General features: G+C 42.5%; 1 protein-coding gene across 2 annotated transcripts in view; it reads right to left on the reverse strand.

The window, feature by feature from the left end:
- The window catches only part of TMEM135 (transmembrane protein 135), a 140,936-nt gene that overhangs the window by 110,366 nt on the left and 6,361 nt on the right, over window positions 1–24,209 (reverse strand). Inside the window, exons 2-3 of one of the 2 annotated variants that reach the window (XM_088534984.1) lie at window positions 17,717–17,844; window positions 11,730–11,822 (exon numbers count right to left, since the gene is read on the reverse strand). In XM_088534984.1, coding sequence (XP_088391110.1) covers window positions 11,730–11,822; window positions 17,717–17,844 — 221 coding nt within the window. Of the gene's footprint in view, window positions 1–11,729; window positions 11,823–13,759; window positions 13,823–17,716; window positions 17,845–24,209 lie in introns of those variants that run through there. The other variant, XM_088534985.1, reaches the window with a different exon arrangement.

Here is a 24,209-nt window from a genome sequence, read left to right on the forward strand (position 1 = left end):
GCTTGTTTTCTCCAAATTCACAGACTTAAATAGCCCTGGGTTTCTGAAGAAAAGGACTCCAACTGTCCCCCTGCAAACGTGGGCCAACAGGGCAGACCTAACTGCGAGCTCGACTGTTCAAGAAAGTGGGTGGAAGTTCAGAAAACATTGCACTGTTTTGTAACAACTCACAGAAACCAGGGCAGAAAGACGGAGCTCGTCCAAACAACAGGGTCACTGATACAACTCAAGGACTGCATTAAAGTTGCAGCTGGTTAACAAAACTGAGAAACAGCATGACAAAAACAAGAAGTGATTAAATAACAAAAGATAATCACTCCAACACATATAATTACTAGCTCTGAGGACTTTTACCAATACTGAGGCTGACATTTCACCCAGCAGCCCACGTGCCCCATCCACGTGCCCGGGGTTGGACGTGACCCACGGGAGCATCCGCATCAGGCAGCAGCGTCACCGGGGACGAGCAGGCAAGGTCACCAAGGTAAAGATCAGCCTAACGCACACAGATCCCTGCAGCGTTCACTCCTCCACGCTTTCTTCTTTGCCCTATGCGAGTCCTCTTTCAGAAGCAACTCTTTTAAGATTTTCATCTCAGCACAACCACATCAGGTTAAAGGACCCTGAGAAAGGCCGTAAGGGAAGACAGGAGCTCCCAGCCCTCGCCCGCCACCACTTTGGCTGCCAGCATCTCCCACATCCTGCTCAGCTTGTAATGACAGAAGCAAACTTTAATTTGGGAAAGAAAAAGGGAAGCTTGGGCACAATTCATGAAAGGCTGACAACACTGAGCTAGAACAGGGAAGTAAACCAGCACCCCGAAGAGCTGCACCTGCGGGGCAGAGACGCAGGGACGTGCTGTGCTCTGCTCCCAGGCGGCTTCAGCAGCTTAAAGAGCTCCATGCTTTTCCATAAAAGGGCTAAAAAGGTGTGTTTGGGGTTTTTGTTGCTTTTGGTTTTTTAAACAAGTCCAATATATTCCACCTGAAAGGGGGATTGGATGAAAGCAATCCAGTTTTTAAAATACTGTTTGAAGTATCAAAATGCTGTAGTGCTTACCTCCCTTCCATCTGTTTGTCTTTCCTTGTGTGTCAGAGGACACATCTCAAATTCCTTAACAAAGGGCATGTCATCTGTTACTGTGCAATTCCAATTCTCTGGATTCACTTTTTCTATTTAAAGTTCCCTCGTTCATTTGCACTTTCCTCCAATAAAGGTTTCATTTCACTCTGACAATTTGTGATACGCCAACCAAGATCTGAAACGAACAGCGCTCAAACTATGGCCTATAAACATGTTCTTGGGCTTGTACTGCCCAGAGGAAAGGGCAAATTAAGGGTAAATTTTAAAAGGGCAGGAGCATAAAAACAGCAAGGAGGCCTAACATTGCACACTGGCTGTATGAACAGAGCTGTAGGCAGGAGGTCAAGGGAAATGATTCATCCCCTTTCCCTGGCACTCATTAGACCCCATGTGGAAAACTGCATCCGTGCTCAGCTCCCCAGCGCAAGGAAGCTGTGGATGAGCTGGAGCGAGGATCTGCCCCACGAGGACAGGACCAGGACCTGCCCCATGAGGACAGGAGCCCCACAAGGACAGGACCAGGACCTGCCCCACGAGGACGGGAGTCCTCCAGGCTCTGATAGAGGAGCACAGTGGAAGGCTGAAAAACAACCACCAGGAACCAACAGACGGGAGAGCTTGACCTGATGTGAGGAAACACGAAGGACAGCCAAGCTCTGAACAGCGGCCGCGGGGCCTCCGTTCCCAAGAGCTCCCTGGACGCTCCATTCCCAAGAGCTGCCGCGCTGAACCTGCTGCGAGCCGGACAAGACCCCAGCTCCTTCTGCCTCAGCAGGTCTGAGCACAAAGAAGGTGAAACGCCACTTCAAAACACTACCAGGTCCTTCCGCCACAGCCACCGACAAATTATGGTCATGCTCCTTACCTTAATAATTTGCATCCTGCTTCTGTCCAAGAACGTGCACAGACACTGGCACTGCCTACATCTTTGCCTCCGCCTGGTGTTTTAACATTTCACATTTGAATCACGACAAATCGGTCGAACTAACCATGGCGTTTCAAAATGCTTTCTTCTGATTCACAAACACAGTTAAACGTGCTGGAGGACTTCAACAAAAAGTCTCACTGGTGGAAATCAAGTGACCCAAATCCCTATTAGACAGTATAAACAAGCAGCCAACCCAGACTTGAAATGGATAACGCAGGAAATAGGAATCAGATTAAACATTTATTGCCTGTTGTTTAATCAACAGCACTTCAAAAATCAAAGAAATCAGTAAGATGAATTTCTGGATATTTCTGTTGTCGGCGGCCAGGCGCGCGGTACGTCCCGACGCGCTGCAGCAGCAGCAGCGGCAGCTCTGCTCGCGCTCCAGCCAGCGCGCGGCCGGGCAGAGGCCGCTCAGCGCTGCTTCTTGCTTACAAAACCTCCAAGAACCTTCCTCTCACACGCGGTGAGGGCTCTGGCTCCAAGGAAAAGCAAACCAAAGCAAACATTAATTTTAAAAACCACAAGCAAGGTGTGTTTTTCCTACTCGCTGCCCTAGCACTTCGTTGAAGATCAGAATGTTGGTTTTTTTTTTAAAGTCCGTCCTCTCTCTTTATTTATCCTGATTATATCCTGATTATTTATGGTTTTCCTTAAACACACTTACGGTTTACCTTAAATATAGAGCTGTTATTGAGCTAAGACAACACCTTTGCCTGAAGGTGGGATGAACCTTAAACTATGCTCATGCTAGCAGCATGTTTTACACCAGTCAACCATATTCTTTTTGCTTCACTCTGAAGGAGTTTAGGATACTTTAAATAGCATCTGTATGGAGGGCAGCACTGCAGAATATTTCCAGCAGAGAGCAAAATCTATCATACACAAGCATAAAGCATACTTATCACCTATTCTCTCCCCACAGGAGAGGTAAAAAGCTGTAATTTTTTAAAATCTATTTACCTCTCACTATTCACTCCTCTGTTTAAATTTTCTCTCAGACTTTCGTGCTTCTTATGATTGTGTTTTTTGTGGTGGGAACGAGTAGGACTGCAGCGAGGTGCCCACAAGCCGCGTGCCCACAGCAAACAGGCACCTCCTCCTGTCAGAGCCGCTCAGAGGTGTCGGCCACAGCTACAAGGCACTAAAATCACATGAGAGAGAGAGAGGAGAAGGTGCCAACAGTGGGGCCATTATATCCAGACCCCATAACTCGCTACCGCTGCCGCCGACCAGCAGCGGGGATGGCTGCAAGCAACACAACGGTGGGTGAAGAAGCATCTTTCTGTCTGAAACGAAGAGAAGAGGTTCTCTGTTCAAGCAGCCTCCCTGGCAGCTGATGTTCCTCCCCGTGCAAGTTGCGTTTTACAGTTGAAGAGAGAAAACAAGCAAAGCTACTAAGAGAAGCACAGGGCTAGCTGTGCTGTAAAGCCTTCTACACAACGGCCCAGGCCAAAGGCGCCTTCCTCTTGCCCCACTCTCACTTTCGAACTTGTTTTGCTCATGACCTGCGTGACAAGATTTGAACCACATATAGCTTAATACGGCGAAGGTTGCCGTTCTGAAAAAATACCAATTTGGCAAGTTTCCTACAAATTCCAATTTGAATCTTACACATAAACAGTAAATATAGCACATTTGTTGGGTCTGCTCCATATTCAAATAGTTATCACCTTGGTTTAAGTGGAAATCATTTTTCTTATTCTCTAAATGTTTAAGAAACCCTCGTGCAAAAGTACTTGCAAAAGAAGCAGTAGATTCAAAGGCAGCTATGGAGAGCAAGTTGTCCTCTTGTTAGAAAAAAAGACAGCTTCTGTCATCCTGATTTACTACAGTAAAACTTGAAAACGTTTTTTAAAAAGGAAGAAAGGAGGAGTTAACTCTGGCTCTAATTTCTGAACATAAACTAAGAAGCTAACATAATAGCTTGTAATGGCTCCCCAGACAGGATTTGTGGTCTGCAAAAACAGGAAGAATTCCCCCCTCAAACACACTGTAAAACACACTGCTTTACAACTCGCAGGACTAAATCAAACACAAATCACAGGTTTCTCAAAAATAAAAAGGCAGAATTAAGGGGCTTTTCCTCTGCTCTGTAGCAGCTTGACACCAAAGCTAACCAAGCAGAGATCTGAAGCTGCGATTGCATCCCTGTAATAACAGAAGTGCCACAGATTATGTGGAGGGTATCGTTAATCTCTCACACCCACCAATTTCCTACTGACAGCTGGCGGCCAGCAGTGAAATCCTGGTGCACAAGTTCACTTAAAATCAGCAGGAACAGATAAGCTTTCAAAATAATACAGAAAATTATGAAAACAGACCTAAGCAATGAGTTTTCAAAAGAAGAAAACGATTAGTTTTTGAGCTTAGTGAATACTAGTAGCAAATCTTTCACACAAAGATAATGTGCCAGCACAAATCTTCATGTCAAAAGACACGTTTTAAGGATCCACAACCTATTTTTTTTTTTAAATAAAAATCTCCATTTCACATTTCTTTGTTTAAAGGAGGAAAAAGACATTTCACAGTTTGGGAAAAAAGGAAAGTGAAGCTGCTCAAAACTAAATGTTTGCTTTGAACATGCTACATGTTAAACAAATTGTGGGTTTTTTTCCTCCCAGATACTCAGATTTTGTTATTCTGAAAAGAAATTAAACTCCACACGGTCTATGATTTGAGCACATGCCAAAGAAATAGTATGAGGAAAATAGAAAGGGACAGAAGCCAAAAAGAAAACACATTTATAGTAATACATTCCAGTTAATTTAGCACCAATAACTCTTACCGAGTTTTCAGCTAGCACACCGCAAGATAACATCGAATGTTTAATTTTTGAACTGTTTTATACTCTAATTTTATACAGATTTTCTTCCACTATTCCTTCCCTCCTCCTCTCCCACTTCTTTAGTGTCTATCAAGCTGGAGTCAAAACAAAGACTGACCTTCAGAGGGAAAACAAACCTCTTCAGTAGAGGGGGTTTGACCTCCCAAGATTTCTCAAGAGATAAAAATTCAGATTAGTCTCATAAAAGGAATGATGAGTTGATAACAGAGGATAACAAATTAAATCTCTGGAAAAGAAGTGAATGATTTTGAGAGGTTTTTTTTTTCAAATATGAATATTACCTGGTATGGAAGGCATTAGACAGGACCAAAAATATCCTCCAAAAAAACAAACAAACAAAAAATATTTTCTTTGGTCTGTTGACAGTAATACCGAATCATTATCATCAGCTCAGTCAACCAAATAGAAAACACCCCATTTTTTCCCTGGGCACCCTGTCAGTCACATACAACGGAGGCTGCTTGGCCTCTCCATCACAGAGGTTGGAAAATGCAACCACTTTGAGAAAACTGGGGGATCCTCAGCAAGGGAGAGCAATCACTTCTGTGCATTTTGCCCTAGCAGTCACTACTGTGTCACAGCAGGGACCCTAGGAGAAGGAACCACATAAAACTCTTTATAACAATACCTGAGCAACAAATACAGTTTGCTGAACATTAAATAAAACACTAAAAAAAAAAAATCATTGCTGAACAACACAGCCGAAGTACTAACCATGCAACAGAGCTGGGGCAGAATGATGCAGCTACAAGTTGAAGCAGCTGAATGATGTTTTGCCACCAGAGTTTTCACATTGTTTCAGCCTTTTGCCAAGGCAGGACCCATTTGGATTACAAGGACAAATACTTGGTTTATGAAACTTGGTTTATGCTTGTCCTTCTTTCGCCAGGATCTGCTTTCCCTGCTTTTCTGTCAGGCTGCTTTAACACTGCACACTTGCGTTATCGAGAAGCTTCAATCTGGAAGGGAGGTCATCTGATCAGAAGGAACACTCTGTAATTCATAGGAGTTAAAGGAAATTAAATGCATCTCCTCGGTGCCCAGGGGAATGGAGTGGGATCTCTGACCACAGAAACCCTTGTGTGGCTGGGCACGAAGGTCATTGCCCAGAGGAGGCTCCCACCTCCCCGCAGGAGTTGAGGAAAGGACACTCCCCAGCACAAATTAGGCTTCAGCTACGAGTCACCACAGCTAATTCTCTAGGAGCGTTATGAAATTAGAGGAGCTTGTTATTTATATATTTTATTCCCGAAACAGGATCTATGTGCATTTCACATGGTAGAAAAAAGCTTCCAAGCACCTCTCATCTGAACTATTTAAAAGATGATAACCCCAGAGCAGAGCTGAGGAACCTGTGAGAGAAGGTTCCCTCAAAAGACCTAAGGCGACTGTAGCAGGGGCACAGCAGGCCTGGACATTCTCTCACAAGGTGAATGTCAGGATTTTCCCTGCTGCATCAGCCAGCACTGTTGCCAGTTCACCTGAGCAGTGCTTGAAGTTTGGTCCTTATTAACAAAATATCTGTTATTCCCCCTCTGGGAGCTGCGTGTTACATCTAAGCAACCAGGCACCGAAGATCAGTGCAGAAGATGGTGTTGGCTTAGGCCAAGGGAGGCCAAATGAGTGTCTCCTGCCTGCCAGAGCGGAGCCTACAGAACGGAGCAGCTACCTCAGCACCTGGACTGTGGAAACCCGGGTCAGCCTCGCGGAGGCATGCAGTGTTCAACAGCATTCGGTATTGTAGTGTTTTATCTGGAGTTACTTCCAGCCAAGGAAGGACTGCAACAGCAGTTGCTGTCATATGCTGAGAAGGCAGAGCGAAGGCAGAGCGCAGAGCCCGCTGCCACGACGGCACCGGGGCGCGCGGGGACGCGGAGCTCCACGGCGGCCGCGTCCAGCCGCAGGCTGCACGGCGCCGAGCGCTGCAGGCACAAAGCCACGGCCACGCTCCCTGCCAGTTCCAGTCACATAGAAGTTTGAGATGTGTAAACTGCCTAAGTGGCAAGAGGTACGTAGAGTCACGTACTCAAAGTGCAAAAAGGACAAAATGGTTTCCAGAGTTCATTAAATGAGGCAGTTTCAATTGGGCAGCTGCTTTTACAAATGGAGGACATAGGCGACACGTGGCAAGGGCCGGTGTCTCTGCGTGACCGACCCGAATATCCAAGGAGGAGGATGCGACCCGGCCGCAGTCTGCAGGGCACCGTGGATAGCAGGAACAGGCAGCACAGTAAGTGCTACAGACAGCACCGCACAGCCGCGTTACCTGCACCGTCTGCCGTGGAGGTTTGTCCAGCTCCTCTGCCACATTCACCCTTCCGCAGTTCGGGTATGGGATTTACACTGGCCCTTATCTTCTCATTCCTTCATGCCAGTTGTGGACACTGACAATCGCAGGTACATATGAATCCTGCAGCCTGCCCCACGCTTCCAGGAAACCCGGCCCCATGGTCATTTTTTTCTTACTTAAATGAATGCAGATGATAATTACTTTTGCTTTTAAGAAGTTGAAAAATGAGACGATAAAGTTTAACCAAAAAAAGTTTCATCTGTGTAACGTCCCAGAAGAGAAGTAAATTTCATAACAATTAGCCAAGAAGTTGCAAAAATGAACAGCTCAGGAGAGGGATTAAGTGTAATGCTATGGGGCAGATTAAAAACGCCAGAATACTCAGACCAAAGATTAGCAATGAAAGTTACTATTATTTCATTACAACCTAATTTGTACAAAGTTTAAATGCTCTTTCCCTTCATAAGATTAGACTACAGTAGTCACTGGTTTCTCACTCACTTCTAAACCATACACAAGGGAGGTTTCTGAGCAGGTAAGAGTGAAATTCAGTCTAGCTGCAGTGCAGTGAAGGATCCAACCCCCTCCTGGCTGCCACCCTGTGCCCCGTGTCCAGGTGTCCTTGTTTGAGCAGAGTGGGGTTGGACTAGATGATCTCTTGAAGCCCCTTCCAACCTCAACCATTCTGGGATCTCCCCTCCATGTAATACCTAACAGCATCCCACGTTCACAGCTTGGAGTCTGCTCACTGCATTGATTTAACTCCACGCAATTCATCAAACTGGTTGTACACTGACCCTGCTTGGGCAGGCGGGTTGCTCTAGACCATCTCCAGAGGCCCCTTCCAATCTCAACCATTCCATAATTCTGTGAAATTCAGGGGTTTTTTTCCTGGAATTGACACGCAACGCTGTAACAGGAGAGCCCTGGCAGCCCTACCTGCTGGCACGACCTCCCGCAGCCCCACACACGTCACAGATCTGCTCCCGCGCCCCGGACAGCTGGAAACCCCAAGGCTTCCCTCCCTCCAGGAGCCTCGGGGCAGGCATCGACCGAGGTGGGTTTTTGGATGGCACTGAAGATTAAGGCCATAGCAGCTCCCCAAACACGCCGCCAAACGTTTCCGAACGCACAACAAAGGCCGACCTCGCGGCTGCCATCCCTCACCCAAAGCAGGCCATGAAGCACCCATTTGAACACGCTTTGGTTTGGAAACAAAACGAGCCGCTTGTCCCTGCTACAGCTTAGCTCCGCGTTTCCGAGTCATAAACACTCTAGGGGAGTAAACACTGAAGTAATTTGTTCTCCCTGCTGGCTCTGTGTGCCAGATCCCAACACAAGGTGCTCGTGTGAGCGGGCCAGGCTCCTCCACCTCCACAGTCCCAGGGAAAAGCCTTCCCACGGCGCAGCCCCCTCGCTCGTCTCTCACCTGCGGGACACGAGACTCGGGTTGGCAAAAGCAGCTGCTGCGTCCTGATTTTCTTTGCCCCTTTTCCCTTCCTCCCTGCAGTGATTCAGGGGCTTCCTTACAATTCAAGGTCAATCTAAATAGCTGTAAAACCCTCGGAGAAAGGGGAATTGCCATCTCGAGTCTACATACACCACACCACTATTAAAAAGAAAAAAAACAAAATTTGTATTTAAACGCACAGAGCCGCAGAAACCACAAGAAGGCTGCGTTTGTTTACAGCATAACAACACCTACTGCCACTGCCACGCTGCCACGCTCTGCCTTTATTCCCATGGGAGACCTGGGCATTTTTGGCAAGCAAGGAAACCTAAACAGCAACGGATGTGCTACAAGAAGAACAAATATGCAAACATTTGCAAAAATGCAAAAAACTCCACACTGCTCTTAGAAAACTAAGCAAAGCATTTATGTAAGCAATATATGGTCATACATTTCTGTTTCCAGCAACACTAAACATACACAGAGATGTCCTCTATTAACATGCATTGTATCACTTCTAAAATGCATGCAGACTCTGTAAATATTTTTCTAAAATTCCAGTATACTAAGCTTTTTTGGGGGGAATGAAAAGCACCCAAACTTTTCAGCTAAAAACACATTGCCAATAGTAGCCCAGAGCCCGATTTTACGACCAAATTATAAGAGCCCTAAACGTTGGGTTTTATAAATCCATCAGCGACCCAACTCTGTGCGCGCGGCGAGCCAGGCGCCGCTGTAACGTTAACAGGCAGTCTGTGACACTGCTGCAGCCCCGGGGCGAGCGGGAAATCCCACAGGGATTTTCAGCACTTCTCAGTAGTTGCAGTTAAGACTTCTCTGGCTTAATTACTTACATAGTGCGCGAATGGTAAAATGGTTAGGCAGGCAGCAAGGCAATTAATTTCATTACAAACCCAACTGTGGTTTATTTATAGCTTTTGAAATTCATCAGCGCATTATATTTTAGACAAGAAGCCAACAAAGTGAAGCCTGCTGATTAGTTATTAGCTAAATACAACTTCAATGTTTCTGAGCGTTAGCAGGGACGCAGAACACAGAGAGCTCCATCTTGGCTTCGAGATTCATCTCATACACCTCAAATGCTGGCTCCTAACTGAACTACCAGACTTGGTCTCAGAAATCAGATACAACCGATGTAGTAAGGTAGAATAACACACTGGCTTCAAAGCCTCAAAGAACATTTCAACTCATTCCAAAATGATTTTAGCAAATATATTCAGTTATTTCCTTGCCTTCTAACAGTCTCAGTGCTTGTACAACAAAGCAAAACTGTCTTTCATTCTGAGCCACAGCTTTCCTTCTCAACAGCCTCCATTCCTGTTCACGCCACTTAATAGATGTTAAAATAAAAAACAACTTTGAGTTTCAAAAAGCAGTCAAAAGATAGACAGAAAATAGTCATTTTTTCATTTTTGCAAAATTTTAAATAGTACAATTGCTCCTTAGATAGCTTGACACAACATCTGTAGGAGTAAAGGAGAACAGTGGTAAAATGATCCCATACAAACTTTAACAAAATTAATGCAACCATTTACTAAGGCAGCTTAGTGGAATGAATATAACAGCCATTTTACACTTCTAAACTTAATATACATTAAGAGTAATGAAAATGTTGATGCTACTGCCAACATCAAAAAGAGTTAGAAAAAAAGCATATTCAAATGAACTGCATCCATTTCTCCAGGAAACAGCAGTACTTCGTCCTTTACAAGAACATTTTCTTTCCATGTAAGAAGTTCAGTAACAGTAACAGGTACTGGTGGTTGTTTGTTTGTTTTTAGCATATGACCCAAATTGGAGTTTTATAAATAAATAAATACAGAGAAAAGAAATAAGATGCTGAGAAAAATACCTGCATAAGGAACACTATCTTATGATACAACCAGCAGCCAAAATTGGCTGAGATTTAACCCTTCTTAGCATTTCTAAGGTAGAATTCCAACACACAAGGTGCAACACTCAGAGGACACCTGATTTACAAGCTTCTTGTTCCAAAGTCTAGGACTGACAAGGATGCTGGGCAAGCAAATGCCTGTGAAGGACTTAAAACAAGGTATCCATTAGGGAAGAGAGTAAGAGAAAGTTTGAGGTTGCTGCCAGCTGCTACTTGCAATTTAAAGGATTCTGGTATCTTTATGAACTAAAACCAGGACTTCTCCCCCACCTCTCTGATTTTTCACTATACTTTTTTCATCAGCCATACAGGGGGCAGGCAGGCAGATGGCAACACGGTGTGTGTGCATCTGCAGCCATGCCAAAGTGACCGTATAAGGATGTTTCAGATACCCACAGTGCTTAAAAGCATATTCACATCACTGCTAGCCCTAAAATTCCCATTTTATTTCAAGATGAAGAGTAATTCCTCACCCTACCCTTCTGTCATTCTCTCTACCGTGATTAAAGTGTTCTTACTGGATGATTAAAGCATCATTTTCATGTAATTGAGCATTATATTTTGCACTGTTGCTACAAGCTTCCAATTCGAGCTGTATTTCAAAATGCACGCATTCTATAACCCAAGATTTCATCCACCACTTTTCCACTGGCACGTCACAAAATGCAGTATTCAATTAGCCCTGGATCACTCCGGGCTTTTCTTCCCCCCACTACAATCTTTTTAATTAATGACCTTCCTGTTGATAGCAGAGGTCTGGCATTTTTCCTTAAGTGAAAAGTTTTGCTTTTTGTAACAACATTTCACCCTCTTCTAACTCATTTTCCCTCAAACACAGAAAATCCTCTTATTCCTCCATATTACCTAAAATCATATTGTCAACTCAGGTCATCAGTAACTTTCACTAGCAAACTCCTTCCCTGTGACCAACTACAAAGACTATTGAAAGAAATCACGCACACACAGAGCCTATTTGGGCAATGACAACCAGTCTAGACATTAAACAAGGACAAATAAAACTCACAGCTAAAGAAGCTGTAGGTTTATAAATTATTTCTCTACTGTGTTTTCTTAGACTTCAATTTAGGCTACCAAATATACTATTTCAAACGAATTCGTTTTCCAGCATTCTGAAACAAAAATGACTGAATTACCAAATGACAGAAAGGAGGAATACACTATATAAAACTGAAAACAAATAAACACAGGTTGTACCTGCTTTTTCTTTCGATGAGAATAGCCATATATGAAGCTGGTAGAGCAGCACCAAAGCCAGGAGACCAATAGTAGAATTTTCCAAGCAGTTTCCTGAAAAGACAAGTTACATGCAAATTACATGCAAAGACACAGAGCAACTGACATGCAACATAGTGCAATTTACCATAAAATTAGGGCTATTTACCATTAACATTAATTATACCCCCTTTATATTCATCTTTATTTCTAAATAAGTGCTAATCCTGGTATATTTTTTTACAGTTTAGTAGTTCTCAAAGGGGCTTCCTAGGTGCTTCATAACATTACACTCCTGAACACTAACATATCCCTTTCATTTAAGGGATTTCTTTCTTAAAGAAAGCAGTTCTCCAAGAGACTTCCAAATACATGTGCAGGAAGACGTGAATTTTGGGGAATATAATAAAATGAGCGGAGCCAGAAAATCAAATCAAATTATTGCAATATACATTATTAGACAGAGGAACTAATATTAAAAACACGAAGTCACTCATTTACTATAAGGGAAGGAATCAACCTTCACTCGGCTCTTGATCCAACAGCAAAACCCCAGTCCTGGGAGGGCCAACTGAAAGTCTCAATTTTTGCAGCAAGATCAGAGTTTCTTTTAAAAGCCCATACAATTCAAGGATCAGAATTCTTCCTTTTAAAAAATATTGGAAAAAAAACAAATAACTAAATAATGATTATATGTACAAAAATATTTGTATAAGTTGGCCACTTAAAGCAGGAAAAACCTCCATCTCCAGACTGACTCCAATCAGGACTTCAGGTACAGGGATGCTGCTCAAGCAAGTAACACTATCAGCCAAGCAGCACACGGGGCCACAAGGCAGTGTAGCCTCCTTTAAAAAGGAGGAAAATACAACAAACCAAATGCCAAACACAAAGGGTAGGAAAAGGAAGGCTTTTTAAGTGGAAATTCTCACTGAGAGCATGAAAGAAGGAACCAAGATAACTCCTCCACACTGTCTGGGTTAACTCACTCCTCCATTCCACGCTGCTCCTGCACGAACAGCCCTGGCAGCCCCAGCTCACGAGGAAGCCAGCGCGGGTGCCTCGGCAGCCAGGACGCAGCCACGACCACACGCTGCGCGTGGGTGACTCCTCGGGATGGCACTGCCAAACGCTGCAGGAGCTGAGGGTCATTACTAGGACCCTCTTGGAAAGCAAGGGCTGGATGAGGTTTCCGAGAAGTCCTTTTAAACTGTGTAGTAAGTATGACCACATCTCACTAGGCACACCTGTCAAATAACATAAACGTCTCCTCTGTAGGAAAGAAGCAGGAATTTGATCTCTTTCTGCATGGTTTTGAGGGTCTCTACTAATGCTTACGTGTTTAATGTGGTAAGATTTCAGAAAAAAAAGCAAACAATACTTTACACTATGTGAAAATATAACATGCCCACTGAAAGTCATTTAAATTTTTGGAATAAGCGGTGGTGGTGTTATTTCTATGGCCATTATTACATGCTCTATAGTTAGAAGTGGGAATGTGGAGTAATGCTTCTTTTTTGGGTGATGCAGAAAGCTCTTCATTGAACAGTAGTGGTTGATAAGTAAGGCTGAGTTTAGAGTGAACCTGTTCATGGACAAACTGAATTAATTTAGGTGCTAGACTAACAGTGTCTTCATGGGGTTTCCATTTGTTTAATAAAACTGAAAACTTTTTAAAAAAAAAAAAAAAACTTTTTATTATTTCAGCCAGCCTGTCACACAGGCAGAGATCATCATCCCCACTCATCTGCCAGCAGAGCACTCTGTGCACATCCCTAATTCACTTGAAGCAAAAATAAGAATCAGCCAAGTCAGCTCAAGCAGTTTAAATCGCTGGTCCTGGTTAGCAGGACTATTTTTGCCTACAGGAAATCAGGAGAAGCTGATACGGCCCCTTGCAGGAGCGCAGCAACAGGCGACTGTAACAGTAACCCCTTCCAGAACGAGACCATCTATCCACAGCCCAAGTCATTACTGCAATTGGATTTAGATTCTTTTGAAATTTTACCCACCTATGAAATGGAGAGGGCATACATTACACAATTCTTGAAATTACTTAAATGGCAAGTTCTTGCCTAAAATATTACATCCTTGAAAATATTTGCAGCTGTTTCAATTTTGGTGGGCTTTCCTAGTGGAAAAGCATCAAAGAGACAAGCACAAGCCAGGCTTCTCACTGACAATTAAATTTCATATTTAGGTCTTTATTCAGACTTTAGACATTCATGTACAAAGGCAACCAGAAAACCTCTTTTATTAATTCATAGAAGGCCAAAAATTATTTTCTATGGAGTGTTTTCTATGTCATTAGACAGTGACTAGTGATTTACTCGGACTTGAAAAAGGTGCAAACAGATGAAGGGGTTGCTTTCCCTAGGAGACCTGTCAATAAATCTCCTTGGCAGTGCAGAAGCAGCAAAAAGGCAACTGCTTCCAAAGCAGCAACTGCCACTTTGGCCCAGCATCCCAGGCGAGGAAGAGGAGGGAAGCGCGTGCAGCTTGTCACACAACGCTGCTCCCGAGCTGCTGCTCCTGCTCTCTGCAAACTCTCCTGCCCAGAACAACGCTGGTAGGAAACTCTCCACCAGCCCGAAGGCCCGAGCTGGCTAGAGCTCCACAGAACACACACACATCCCCGTACAAGGGCTTGGACTGAGGTGGTCTTATCCCACAAGGCCAGAACACGCTCTACAGTTAGAGAAGACGCCCAGAGCGCAGCGCGCACGATCACATCGCACACATCTGTTCTATCCAACCCTTGTGCCCACGCTCTCACAGCACCTCTGCGCCGTGGCAAGCAGGCCACGGCTGTGTGAAACACCAGAGCTCTAGTGCTACTTCTTCCGTGCATTGAAACGCGAGACAGCAAAGAGCAATCCGGCCTGGAAAGGAGACAGTTACTCTGCTCTCAAGTGCTGCTGAAAAGTCAAACACCCCTAGACTGCAACACATAGCAACGGATTCAAGGGATCACACGACGCCCTCCCTCAACCAACCGGGAGAAGAAAGGAAAGCAGGGAAGTCTCCGTGCAGTGAGTCAATCCCATCCTCTGCCTCCCACCTCGCAGGGGATGAGGGAAGGCAGCTCCCGCGGCTCCCGCGCCGGAGACACGGAGCACATTCCGAGGGAAGGACTTCTCCATGCCAGGAGCTCAGGAGCAGCTCTCGCAGGGTACATACAAGCATCCAGCGGCAACACGCAAATAGAGCATGCGTTTTTACAGACTATTAAACCTTTTATGGCTTGTTCTCAGCTTCTGTTCAAGTAACACTCTTTGACCATATCCAAGCAGTAACTGACCTTTTCAAAGCCTTTATCCATGATGGCTCTCAACATCCTCCTCATTAAGTAGCTAATTTACAGCCCATCATTGTGTATGGGTAGAATTGTTCTTTTTTTGCCCTTTGGTATGTATTTCTTTGCACTTGTCAACATCAAATGCAGCATATCATTTTAATTGCCAGATCTTTCCAAAACTGTTTTTTTTTTTAACATCCTAAATAGTCTCATACAAGCAAACACTCACACTATTCTTCATTCGTTTTTCCAGATTTTTTTAACGTCTCTGAAGAACAAAGAACAGAGCAGGAACACTATTCCAACCTCTTTCTATCATGAAAACTGATTATTTCTCCCTCTTTCTGTTTTACATATTTTACCCACTAATTAATGATTTACTGATTCCCAAAAGTCTCGACAAAAGCCATGTGGGAACCTGTACAACAATCAGGTCAGGCAGTTCTGTACTGCTCCTTCAGGCAGCACTAACAATTTGGAAAGTGCAGATTTTTTAATAACCATGTTATCCACTGTTTTTTTGTTTAAAGTGCCATTTATTGGCTCTTAAATATCACATTCAATCGCCAAGGTCCAGAATTTTATTCTCATCATAAAGTCTCCAAATGGTCCTTTCTTATAATTGGGCTTTCATACACTTCAACTCTAAGTATAAGCCTTCCTAAATACTTCCTTATTATTATTTTGTCTTGTTAGTGACTTCAGCTGAACAGAGTCATTTATTTCCCCATCTTTGATTTCCAAGTCCCTTGGGACAGGGAGTCTGCAGGGACCCTACAGCAGAGACTGTGCTGCAGATGAGAACTCATCACAGAAGTCACTTTGCACCAGAAGAATCACACAGCTCTCAGGAGATAGGTTTGCTACATGCCTGCACAGTTGTAAGAACAGCAGTTCAAGCACCTGAATCTATCCACTATTTCCCTCTTTTGCTTCCCATAATTAGGGGACTTAAGAAGTGTCCCATAGTGTCCGACACGCCGCCCAGAGATCTGCAGTGTAACTGGACCTCCATGTGAGGAAGAACTTCATTTCATTACTGTGAGGGTAACAGAGCCCTGGCACAGGCTGCCCAGAGAGGCTGTGGAGTCTCCTTCTCTGGAGATCTTCCAAACCCGCCTGGATGCCACCCTGTGCTCTGGGTGTCCCTGCTGGAGCAGGGGGTTGGACTAGATGATCTCTGGAGGTCTCTTCCAACCTCAACCATTCTGGGATTCTGTGAAATCTCCATTAGAGGAAGAGCTGAAAACAATAAAACTTAGAATCACCCCAGCTAAATTTAGAGGGCAACATCCTTGGCATTGCAGTGAGGCGGCTGCACGGCACAGCAAGGAAGACCACGCTCAGAAGAGCAAAAATAAAACAGCACAAAAAAAAGTTAGATTACTTGGAAAAAATTCTAATTCCTTAGAGTTTTTTTTTTTTACTTAAATTTAAAACTCACTTTGAACTTCCCAAATAACTGATTTTAAGGAGCTGCTCGTGTCTCCTGGGCCAGCTCCTCTCCCATCTTTCGGGGCGCTCGAGGCGGCTGGGAGGCCTCGCTGCAGATGCAGAGTTTGATCAACTGTTGAAAGAGGCTGCTGCGTTTGCATCAGATAACTCCCAAAAATCCACAGCGTCTGTAGGCTTGACATGTCCTTGCATAATAGCCCTTACAATAAGTATAACTTACCTCATTCTTAAAAGGCTGTATAATTCAGAACTAGAACATAATGTTCATAAACAGGAAAGAAGGACCATTTTTAACTATTCTGATAATTACTGGCAAAATTAACTGGAAGAAGCTATAAATTCAGATGTGCCATTTGCAATCATTTTTCAGAGCAAGACTGTATCCAAAAAAAGGCAGCTTAAACTAGAAACATGCAAGCTAGAATAAAAGGACTGACCATTGACAACTTCCAAAATAATGACTCTAATAAGCAGAGATATTTTAGGTTGGGGAAGGAGAACCACACATACAATTCTATCTGAACAAACTACTCCAGAGGACAACAAACTGCATTTAAGCCATTGACTTTGTGGCAAAAGTGTGTTATTTCAAGATAAAGTCACCTCTCAGGAAGAGAGCTGGTTGCTACTCTCACCCTAACAACAGCAGACATGTGCCATTATAAAGGTTCAAATTAAAACAATTACTTTCTACTAGCCCCCAAGGAAACCCCAGGAGCTATAATGGGATTTCCTTCATTTATGACCATAATTAAGAAAAATATAAACTCGGAAGGCTACATTGAGTATAGGATAATTAAAACTCATCACCGCCCCTGCATCTGGAAACCAGGGAAAAAAAAAGCAAATAAAATCAGTTTAAAACAATTCTCTGCAGAATAGAAAGATCAAGTTTCCTTGGGTATCCACCAGCATATATTTGCACTTACTGCAAATGTATTTTTTGAATCAGGAAAAAGGAGAAAGGGAAACAAAACAAATGCAGTGACTTGTTTATCAACTCAAAAGATTCTACAAAAGAATATTTTGCAAAATAAAAATGTGCATATTGAATTGGCAAGCCCAGAGAGAAAGACGATGGCACAATTGTTGCTTATCTTACTCCTATTCATTACAAACTTGCCTATTTTCAAAAAGAAACTGTATAAATTAAGAAGCTACATTAAAAAACAGCTTTCCACTAAAAAACATTCAATTTTTATGATAGTATACCAACCTTAGAATGCAAAAGCAAGCAATATACAAGGCCCCATTTGCTGTCAGAAAGGAAGTTGATTGCAAGATCTCAGGTAGCAGTTTGTGCAAATAATAGTCAAGTTTTCGTTTCCTGAGAATAGCTGCAATCTGAGGAGGAGGGAAGAAAAAAGGAGGGACAAATTTTAATTCCATCAGTGGTTTTTTTGAGCACATTGTAAAGAAAAAAAATAAATAAAAAGGAAAAGGAGACCTGCCCATTTAAGTAGTAAATCAAAGCCTCTTAAATATGTTGGGTTTATGAACTATATTACAAAGGTTTCCTTTGAACTTGTTCCAGCTGTTGCAATATTTATACCAGGAAATAGAACAGGGAATCCTAAATTAAAAGTATAGGAGGAGTTTTATTACCTTGTTACCATCGGCCACATCCGCCCAAATTGTTAGGTTAGATATAAGTTTATTAACATATTAACATATGATAACTTTACACGGCATTTTTTTTTCCAGGTTAGAATACACTAAGTAATCCAACTACTGGCCTTACACAGTGCCTACAAAATAAAGGATTTCTACAAAATTTCTACTCCAATTAATGGTCTGCAATCCTACAAAAGCTTCCACCACCCACAGGAAGAACAACATCTTCCTGACACATTTTAGAGAAGGACTTGTTGTCTCTTACAAAAATCCTATAATAGGAAACAAGCAAGACCTAAAATACGAGTGTCGTTTTTGGTCACATTAATGTCCACTCTGTGTTTCATAACGAAAATTTAACCAGGACTCAAATCCTCCAGTTTCTCAACATCTTTCTGTCCACCCAAATTCTACAGCTACCTAGGAAGGAGATATACAGAAAAAGGAGCCAGACTCTTCCCAGAGGTGCAGGGATGAAACAAGAGACATCACACACAGGTTCCAACATAAGAAGCTCTATCAGATCTAAAGACGAGATGTTTTCAGTTCAAGGTGGCTGCATAGGGGAAGTTGTTCAAAGAGGTGGTGAAATCCCCATCAGTGGAGAGGCTCACAGCTCAACGGGACAAGATTCCAAGTGACCTTGTCCAACAGACCCTGCCCGGAGCAGCAGCTTGGGACCACGTGGCCTCCAGAAGTCCCTCAGACCTACGAGCTCCTGCAACTCTACGAAATTAGATGTTGGGTCAACTGGGAGAGTTGCTACATTTGAGCAGGGAGGAGGGTTGTTTGTGTTTCAACAGCAACATCATTTTTATCTGGACTGATCTCCCGTGGATTCGCAACACTGGCAGGAAGTATCAAGGATGGTGGAAATTCAGTCAATGAATTAGAAATTCAGACTTAGAAAATTTCTAAACGCACAGGCTTCAAACCCTTAACACTAACGAGAGACGGGCTGTGCTGTGTAACACCTCTCCAAGGCCCAGTTCCTCGAGGCACAGATGTGGAGGAGGGCGTAGCTGCTTTGGAGCTGCTCAGACCGAGGAGCAAGGAGCTGTTTTAGAGAGATAGGACAAGGAATCTCCTACAATGAACTGTAGCAGAGTTCCGGCAAAATTAGTATCCAAAAAAAAAAAAAATGAAGCTTGAACTAAGGATTACAGAGAAATGTATGCATGGGCAGACTCCTAAGTGTTTTACACATACTTAATCAAGTGTCAAGAGTAGTTAAACCATAATGGACTGGGCAATGATTCAATCCAGCGAATCTTTCTGTTCAACTAAAGCCTTCATGTGGCCTACACACTGCACAGGGCACTGGTCTCCACCTCATCCGCTATTGCAGGAAAGACATTAATGCCATGGAGTGAGAATTTTCTGTGCTTAGTAAAATAACACTAACTTATGTGTCAGAAGCATAACAGCAAAAGACTGGAATGGGAATAGAGTACATTAAATTATGTTAACAATAAAATAATGTCAATCAAAAGTCAGATCTTTATTTCTGTAGCTTTTCCTGAACTTTTACTATTACTATAAATTTCTGCTTTCCCTCCTTCCTATTTTACTCCGAACTGAAATACAGAAAAGACTGAGGAATAGTGACACATGAAACAGTTTAAAGAAACACAGCTAATAATAAAAAGCAGCTAAATGTACGAGGCCAATGCAACCTGATGCATGCCCATAAAAAAAAAATCATAATTTTCAAAGTTTTTAACAAACATCAGCTAAACCAAATATTGCCCACAGCTGACTAAAGACTGCAGAACGCTTCAGCTGCTGTGCAATGGGCTTCCTCTTCCCCCGCACCACCAACATGTGACTACAGGGGACAAACAACAGAGATGCTTCTAGCTTCCACCTCAACCTCTTTCGGTTCCCTGTACTGCAGGGAAATACTAAAGTTCACATTAGCAAGAGAGAAAGATCCTCCAATCTGCCAGGCTGCAGCAGTGCCGTGTTCCCACTGGGATAAACCCCACTCAAGTGGATCCCTATGAGCCTTTAAGTGGAGGAGATGGTTGCCAAAAATTTCCTGACATCAAAGAAGAGGAGACGTCACCAATCTGAGCTGTCACAAACTGCGCTGCTTTCCAGGCCAGACAGTGACCCATCTTCCTTACCTCCACGCCACAGAGCACCCATTAAAAACACAGAGACACTGTGTCAAAACCATCAAGCCATAATTCCACCCTGTGCAAAACACTCTCTGGGAAGAGAGTAGAAAGGCCTCAAGACCAATATCCATCATATACCCTACACAGACTCCATCACACAACCTTGCATGCCTGTTACCAGCACTTAAAGCATCAACCAGACACTGACACTTTCTTGAGCAGATTTGCTGGCTGCTGGTAAACGACATCCACATTTGAAATACTTACGGAGTTGTAAACATTCATTTAACCAGCAAGAAACATTTCAAACTTAGTAGGAATTCAGCACTAGTGACAGGGTGAAATATAACGACTTAATATATAACTTAATCTGTAAGAACTCCAAGATATCAAATAATAAAGAAAACTCTAATTTCAAAATTAGATGCAGAAAGCTAACACGTTCCTCTTGCCACACTTGAAGTTTTTCTATGCTATGAAGTTTTATGCACTGAATCTTTAAATTTAAGCAGCAGCACAGTCCACAAATGCAGCATTTGGCCTGTATAAGCATTAAAAAGTCTCAGGTACGTTATCCACAGGCTCCACTGCCAGCTGAACTGTTTGCCTGCAGCCCTCCTTGCTCCTCCACTTGCTTCTCTTCCAAATCCGCAAGATGGTAGAACCCTACAGATAGCATTTTTCCAGATGCCCAAAAACCTCCATAACTAAGAGCAAAAAGGAATTTACACAAGTTGTGCACTGTCACAGGGCAGATGGCCTGAAAATGTACAAAGCTTTCAGGACTTTGGCTTTCTGATTTCCTTTTATTTGCATCCACAAGCTACAGCTCTTGATCTCCTTTGGAGCTATCAGAGAAACAGAGAGTGCAGAAGATTCAGAAAAACTGCAGAATAAGAAATACATGAAGCCCAGTTAGGAAAAAAAAAGGATCAACAGAGGAAGGGGAGAGGGAAAAAAAAAAAAAGGCAAGTTAAATACTTCATGAGTAAAACCAGAAACAACAGAGCTATGAATACAGCATAAGAGAAGTTTCAGGAAAAAAGGCTAAAAATAAACAGATTTTTCTAAAGAAAATCTAAACATATAATAAATAAGTAGTCTGAATAGCTTCAAGCTCTCAAACATTGTAGTAGAGCAGTTAAAGGATTTTTTAATATTCTAAATTGTTACTTTTTCTATGATTTACAAATCCAAAAGACAAGATTTTTGTTCTCAATGCAAGAGTAGACATTTATCCTTTAAGAGACAGCCAAGTAGCACACACTTAACTACAAGGAAATTTTAAGAAACCAAAAAAAATCTCATAGCAATAAAAATTAAGAAGGGGAAGCATAAATGGAGATGATAAAGCTAACAATTTGTAATCCATAATCTATGCATTTATAATCTATGCAGAAGTTTTATATCACAGCTAAAAGCCAGAAACACCTACCAGATTATCAGGGCAGGTACACATGCACCTGGATGAAACTTAGATCACAGCACTTGAGCCTGCAAGCAACCAAACTTTTGCCAGCTTCAATAGCCTGACAAGACAAAACACATTGCTCTCCAGTGACAGCGCCGCCAGCGTAAGCCGTTGATTTGATGAAATGTGTCATGATCAAGTGTGTAATCTGTGCTCTAGGCACACGAAGAAGGTGTAGAAAAAAAAATAAATGAAATAGTGAGGCACCTGCCTCCATGGCTTCTAGAGAAAACATGCATCCCTAAATAGGATAATTTGCTTGAAAGGAAGAACGTCTTTAGGAAAAACCTCTTAAGTAAGGCCAGCACGTGGAAAACATGATTTCCTTTCTACCTCAGAAGGCTGATCCAGGGCTGATCCAGTGTCCCATTGCCATGTGGGGAGAGTTTCTGAGGAAAACTGAAAACAGGAAGCCTCGAGCCTGCTTCTGAGAAAAAAATAGCTTTCTCCTCATTTCTGCAGGCAACTGGTTAAAACGTAAATGCAAAATTAGATTACGCTTTAGTGCAGCCTGGCAGCGTTAGAAGACTTTTCAAGGCAATCCCATAGCCTTGTTGCAACAAACAGAAGCATTAATAGATCACGGGGAGCACAGCAAAAGACACAGTCCCAAACCAGTCCTCCCGCACTCGGACATGAGCACCACGAAGCTGCCCTGGACAGCTGAACCTTTTACATGATTAATCCAACTAGGAGATTTCTCCTGCCCCTCCTCTTGTTCAACCCAACTCTGAAAATACAACACGGATAATCTGCACTTGCTCTATGGTTCAAAACAAGTTCTGATGCAGCTTTCACTAAAACACTCTGACCATTAAAATAATGAAAGTTTCATATATATGAAAACCACTTAATGTGTTCTAATCAGGCCCGAAAGTTTTTCCTATGAAATTAAGTTTAGCATAGGTGGAAAGAAAAGGAGAGACAGGTTACTACATCTCCGAGATTATTTTCATACAAAAACAGAAGAGGGTAGGTACTTTTTATTCTTGTACACGCAGCATGATTTTACACATGGCATTTGGGAGGGGAGAAGGCACAGAAGGATGAGAAAGAACTTAAAGTGACGCACTGGTCAGTTAAAGGGAAATAAAAAGACTTTTTCAATAATGATTTGAGCTCTATTTTATGTCTGAAATCTTAAAAAACCCATTCACTGAAAAATGTTTTCACTGACTATTCCTATATCAATAAATATGTAATTTACACAACTACATTTTGACCCTCAAAAAACAGAAATTATGAAAACAGAGGCAAATAGATTCAGGACACTATCAGCTTTCCACTTTTTTTTTTTTTTTTTTTTAAGTAGTGCTTATAAATGTTGTAAATCTAAGAAATCAGAACTATCAGAACTGGTTTAATCTGTCCTAACTACGGCACAGCATACACATTTCCAACACCAGGTGTAGCCTGCCCATCATTAAAATGCAATTACATACTCTAATGCAAAAAAAAAAAAAAAAAAAAAAAAAAAAAAAAGAGCTAGGCTATCAGTGTGTCCCAGTGGAAAATTACCGCTGGGATGAAAGACAAGTTCTTCCATGATGAGAGGCATCAAACAGACCTAGTTATTTTAAGGATGTGTCCTACATATTACATCATCCAACCACAACAACCCAAGTTCTCACCCGCAGCATCCTCAACTTTCACCTACGTCTCTTAACTGTGTCATTAACAGAAGAAATTACACCAAAAGGTTTGCTCAATAATATCACTAATTGGCTGACTCATATTCACAGGCTACTGGGTCCCATGGGCAGGCTCAGAAAAAACACACAGAACTTGCCTTGATTCCACAGCAAATTCACTACTTCATGCCCTCCATCAAGTTAACATCCTCCCTGTTTGGACAAACTTGATGTCTTTAGAACACATCAGAAGGATGCTCGAAGCCTACAATGTTCAACAAGAGCTTATGTATTTTTAGACATGTTTAAAATGCAAATTTAGAGGCTATCAATAATGTTGCCTACTTTACATGCCCTGCAAGTCATTATAAAACTACGGAAAACTTTACTCTCTTATGTCACATGTACATGGTAAAAGATAAGCACTCTCCAGTCCGTAAACCAGGTAAGAAAGTACCTCAGGTGACTTTAAATGACAGGTAGAGAGACTGAAGTCAGATTTCTTCCAAAAATATGTATATTTGTATTTTATAACTGTTGCCTGTTTTGTAAGAATTTTAAAAGAACTTGACTCCACAGCTTGTAAAAGTTATTTTTTTGGGGAATTGGGAACTATTCTCAAAACATAGCCAGGTTAATTGAAAGACACTCTTATCCAAATCAATGTCTCCTTTCTCATGGTTCCTCTTAAACATACAGATTTACTATTCCTCAATAAACTTGTCCCATCATGATTTCACAGATTCCCAAACCTGTGAAAACTTTCCAGACTTCTGAATTATTGCATTTCCTGCAGTATTATGAGGAAGACTATGCGCCCCTCCGCTCTGGCTTTCTCTGTCACCTCAGTGAGATATTCTATGAGGATGA

The sequence above is a fragment of the Tinamus guttatus genome, unplaced genomic scaffold, assembly GCF_059628265.1.
Source record: "Tinamus guttatus ecotype Peru unplaced genomic scaffold, ASM5962826v1 Tinamus_guttatus_pri_ptg000602l, whole genome shotgun sequence".
Taxonomy (NCBI): Eukaryota; Metazoa; Chordata; class Aves; order Tinamiformes; family Tinamidae; genus Tinamus; species Tinamus guttatus.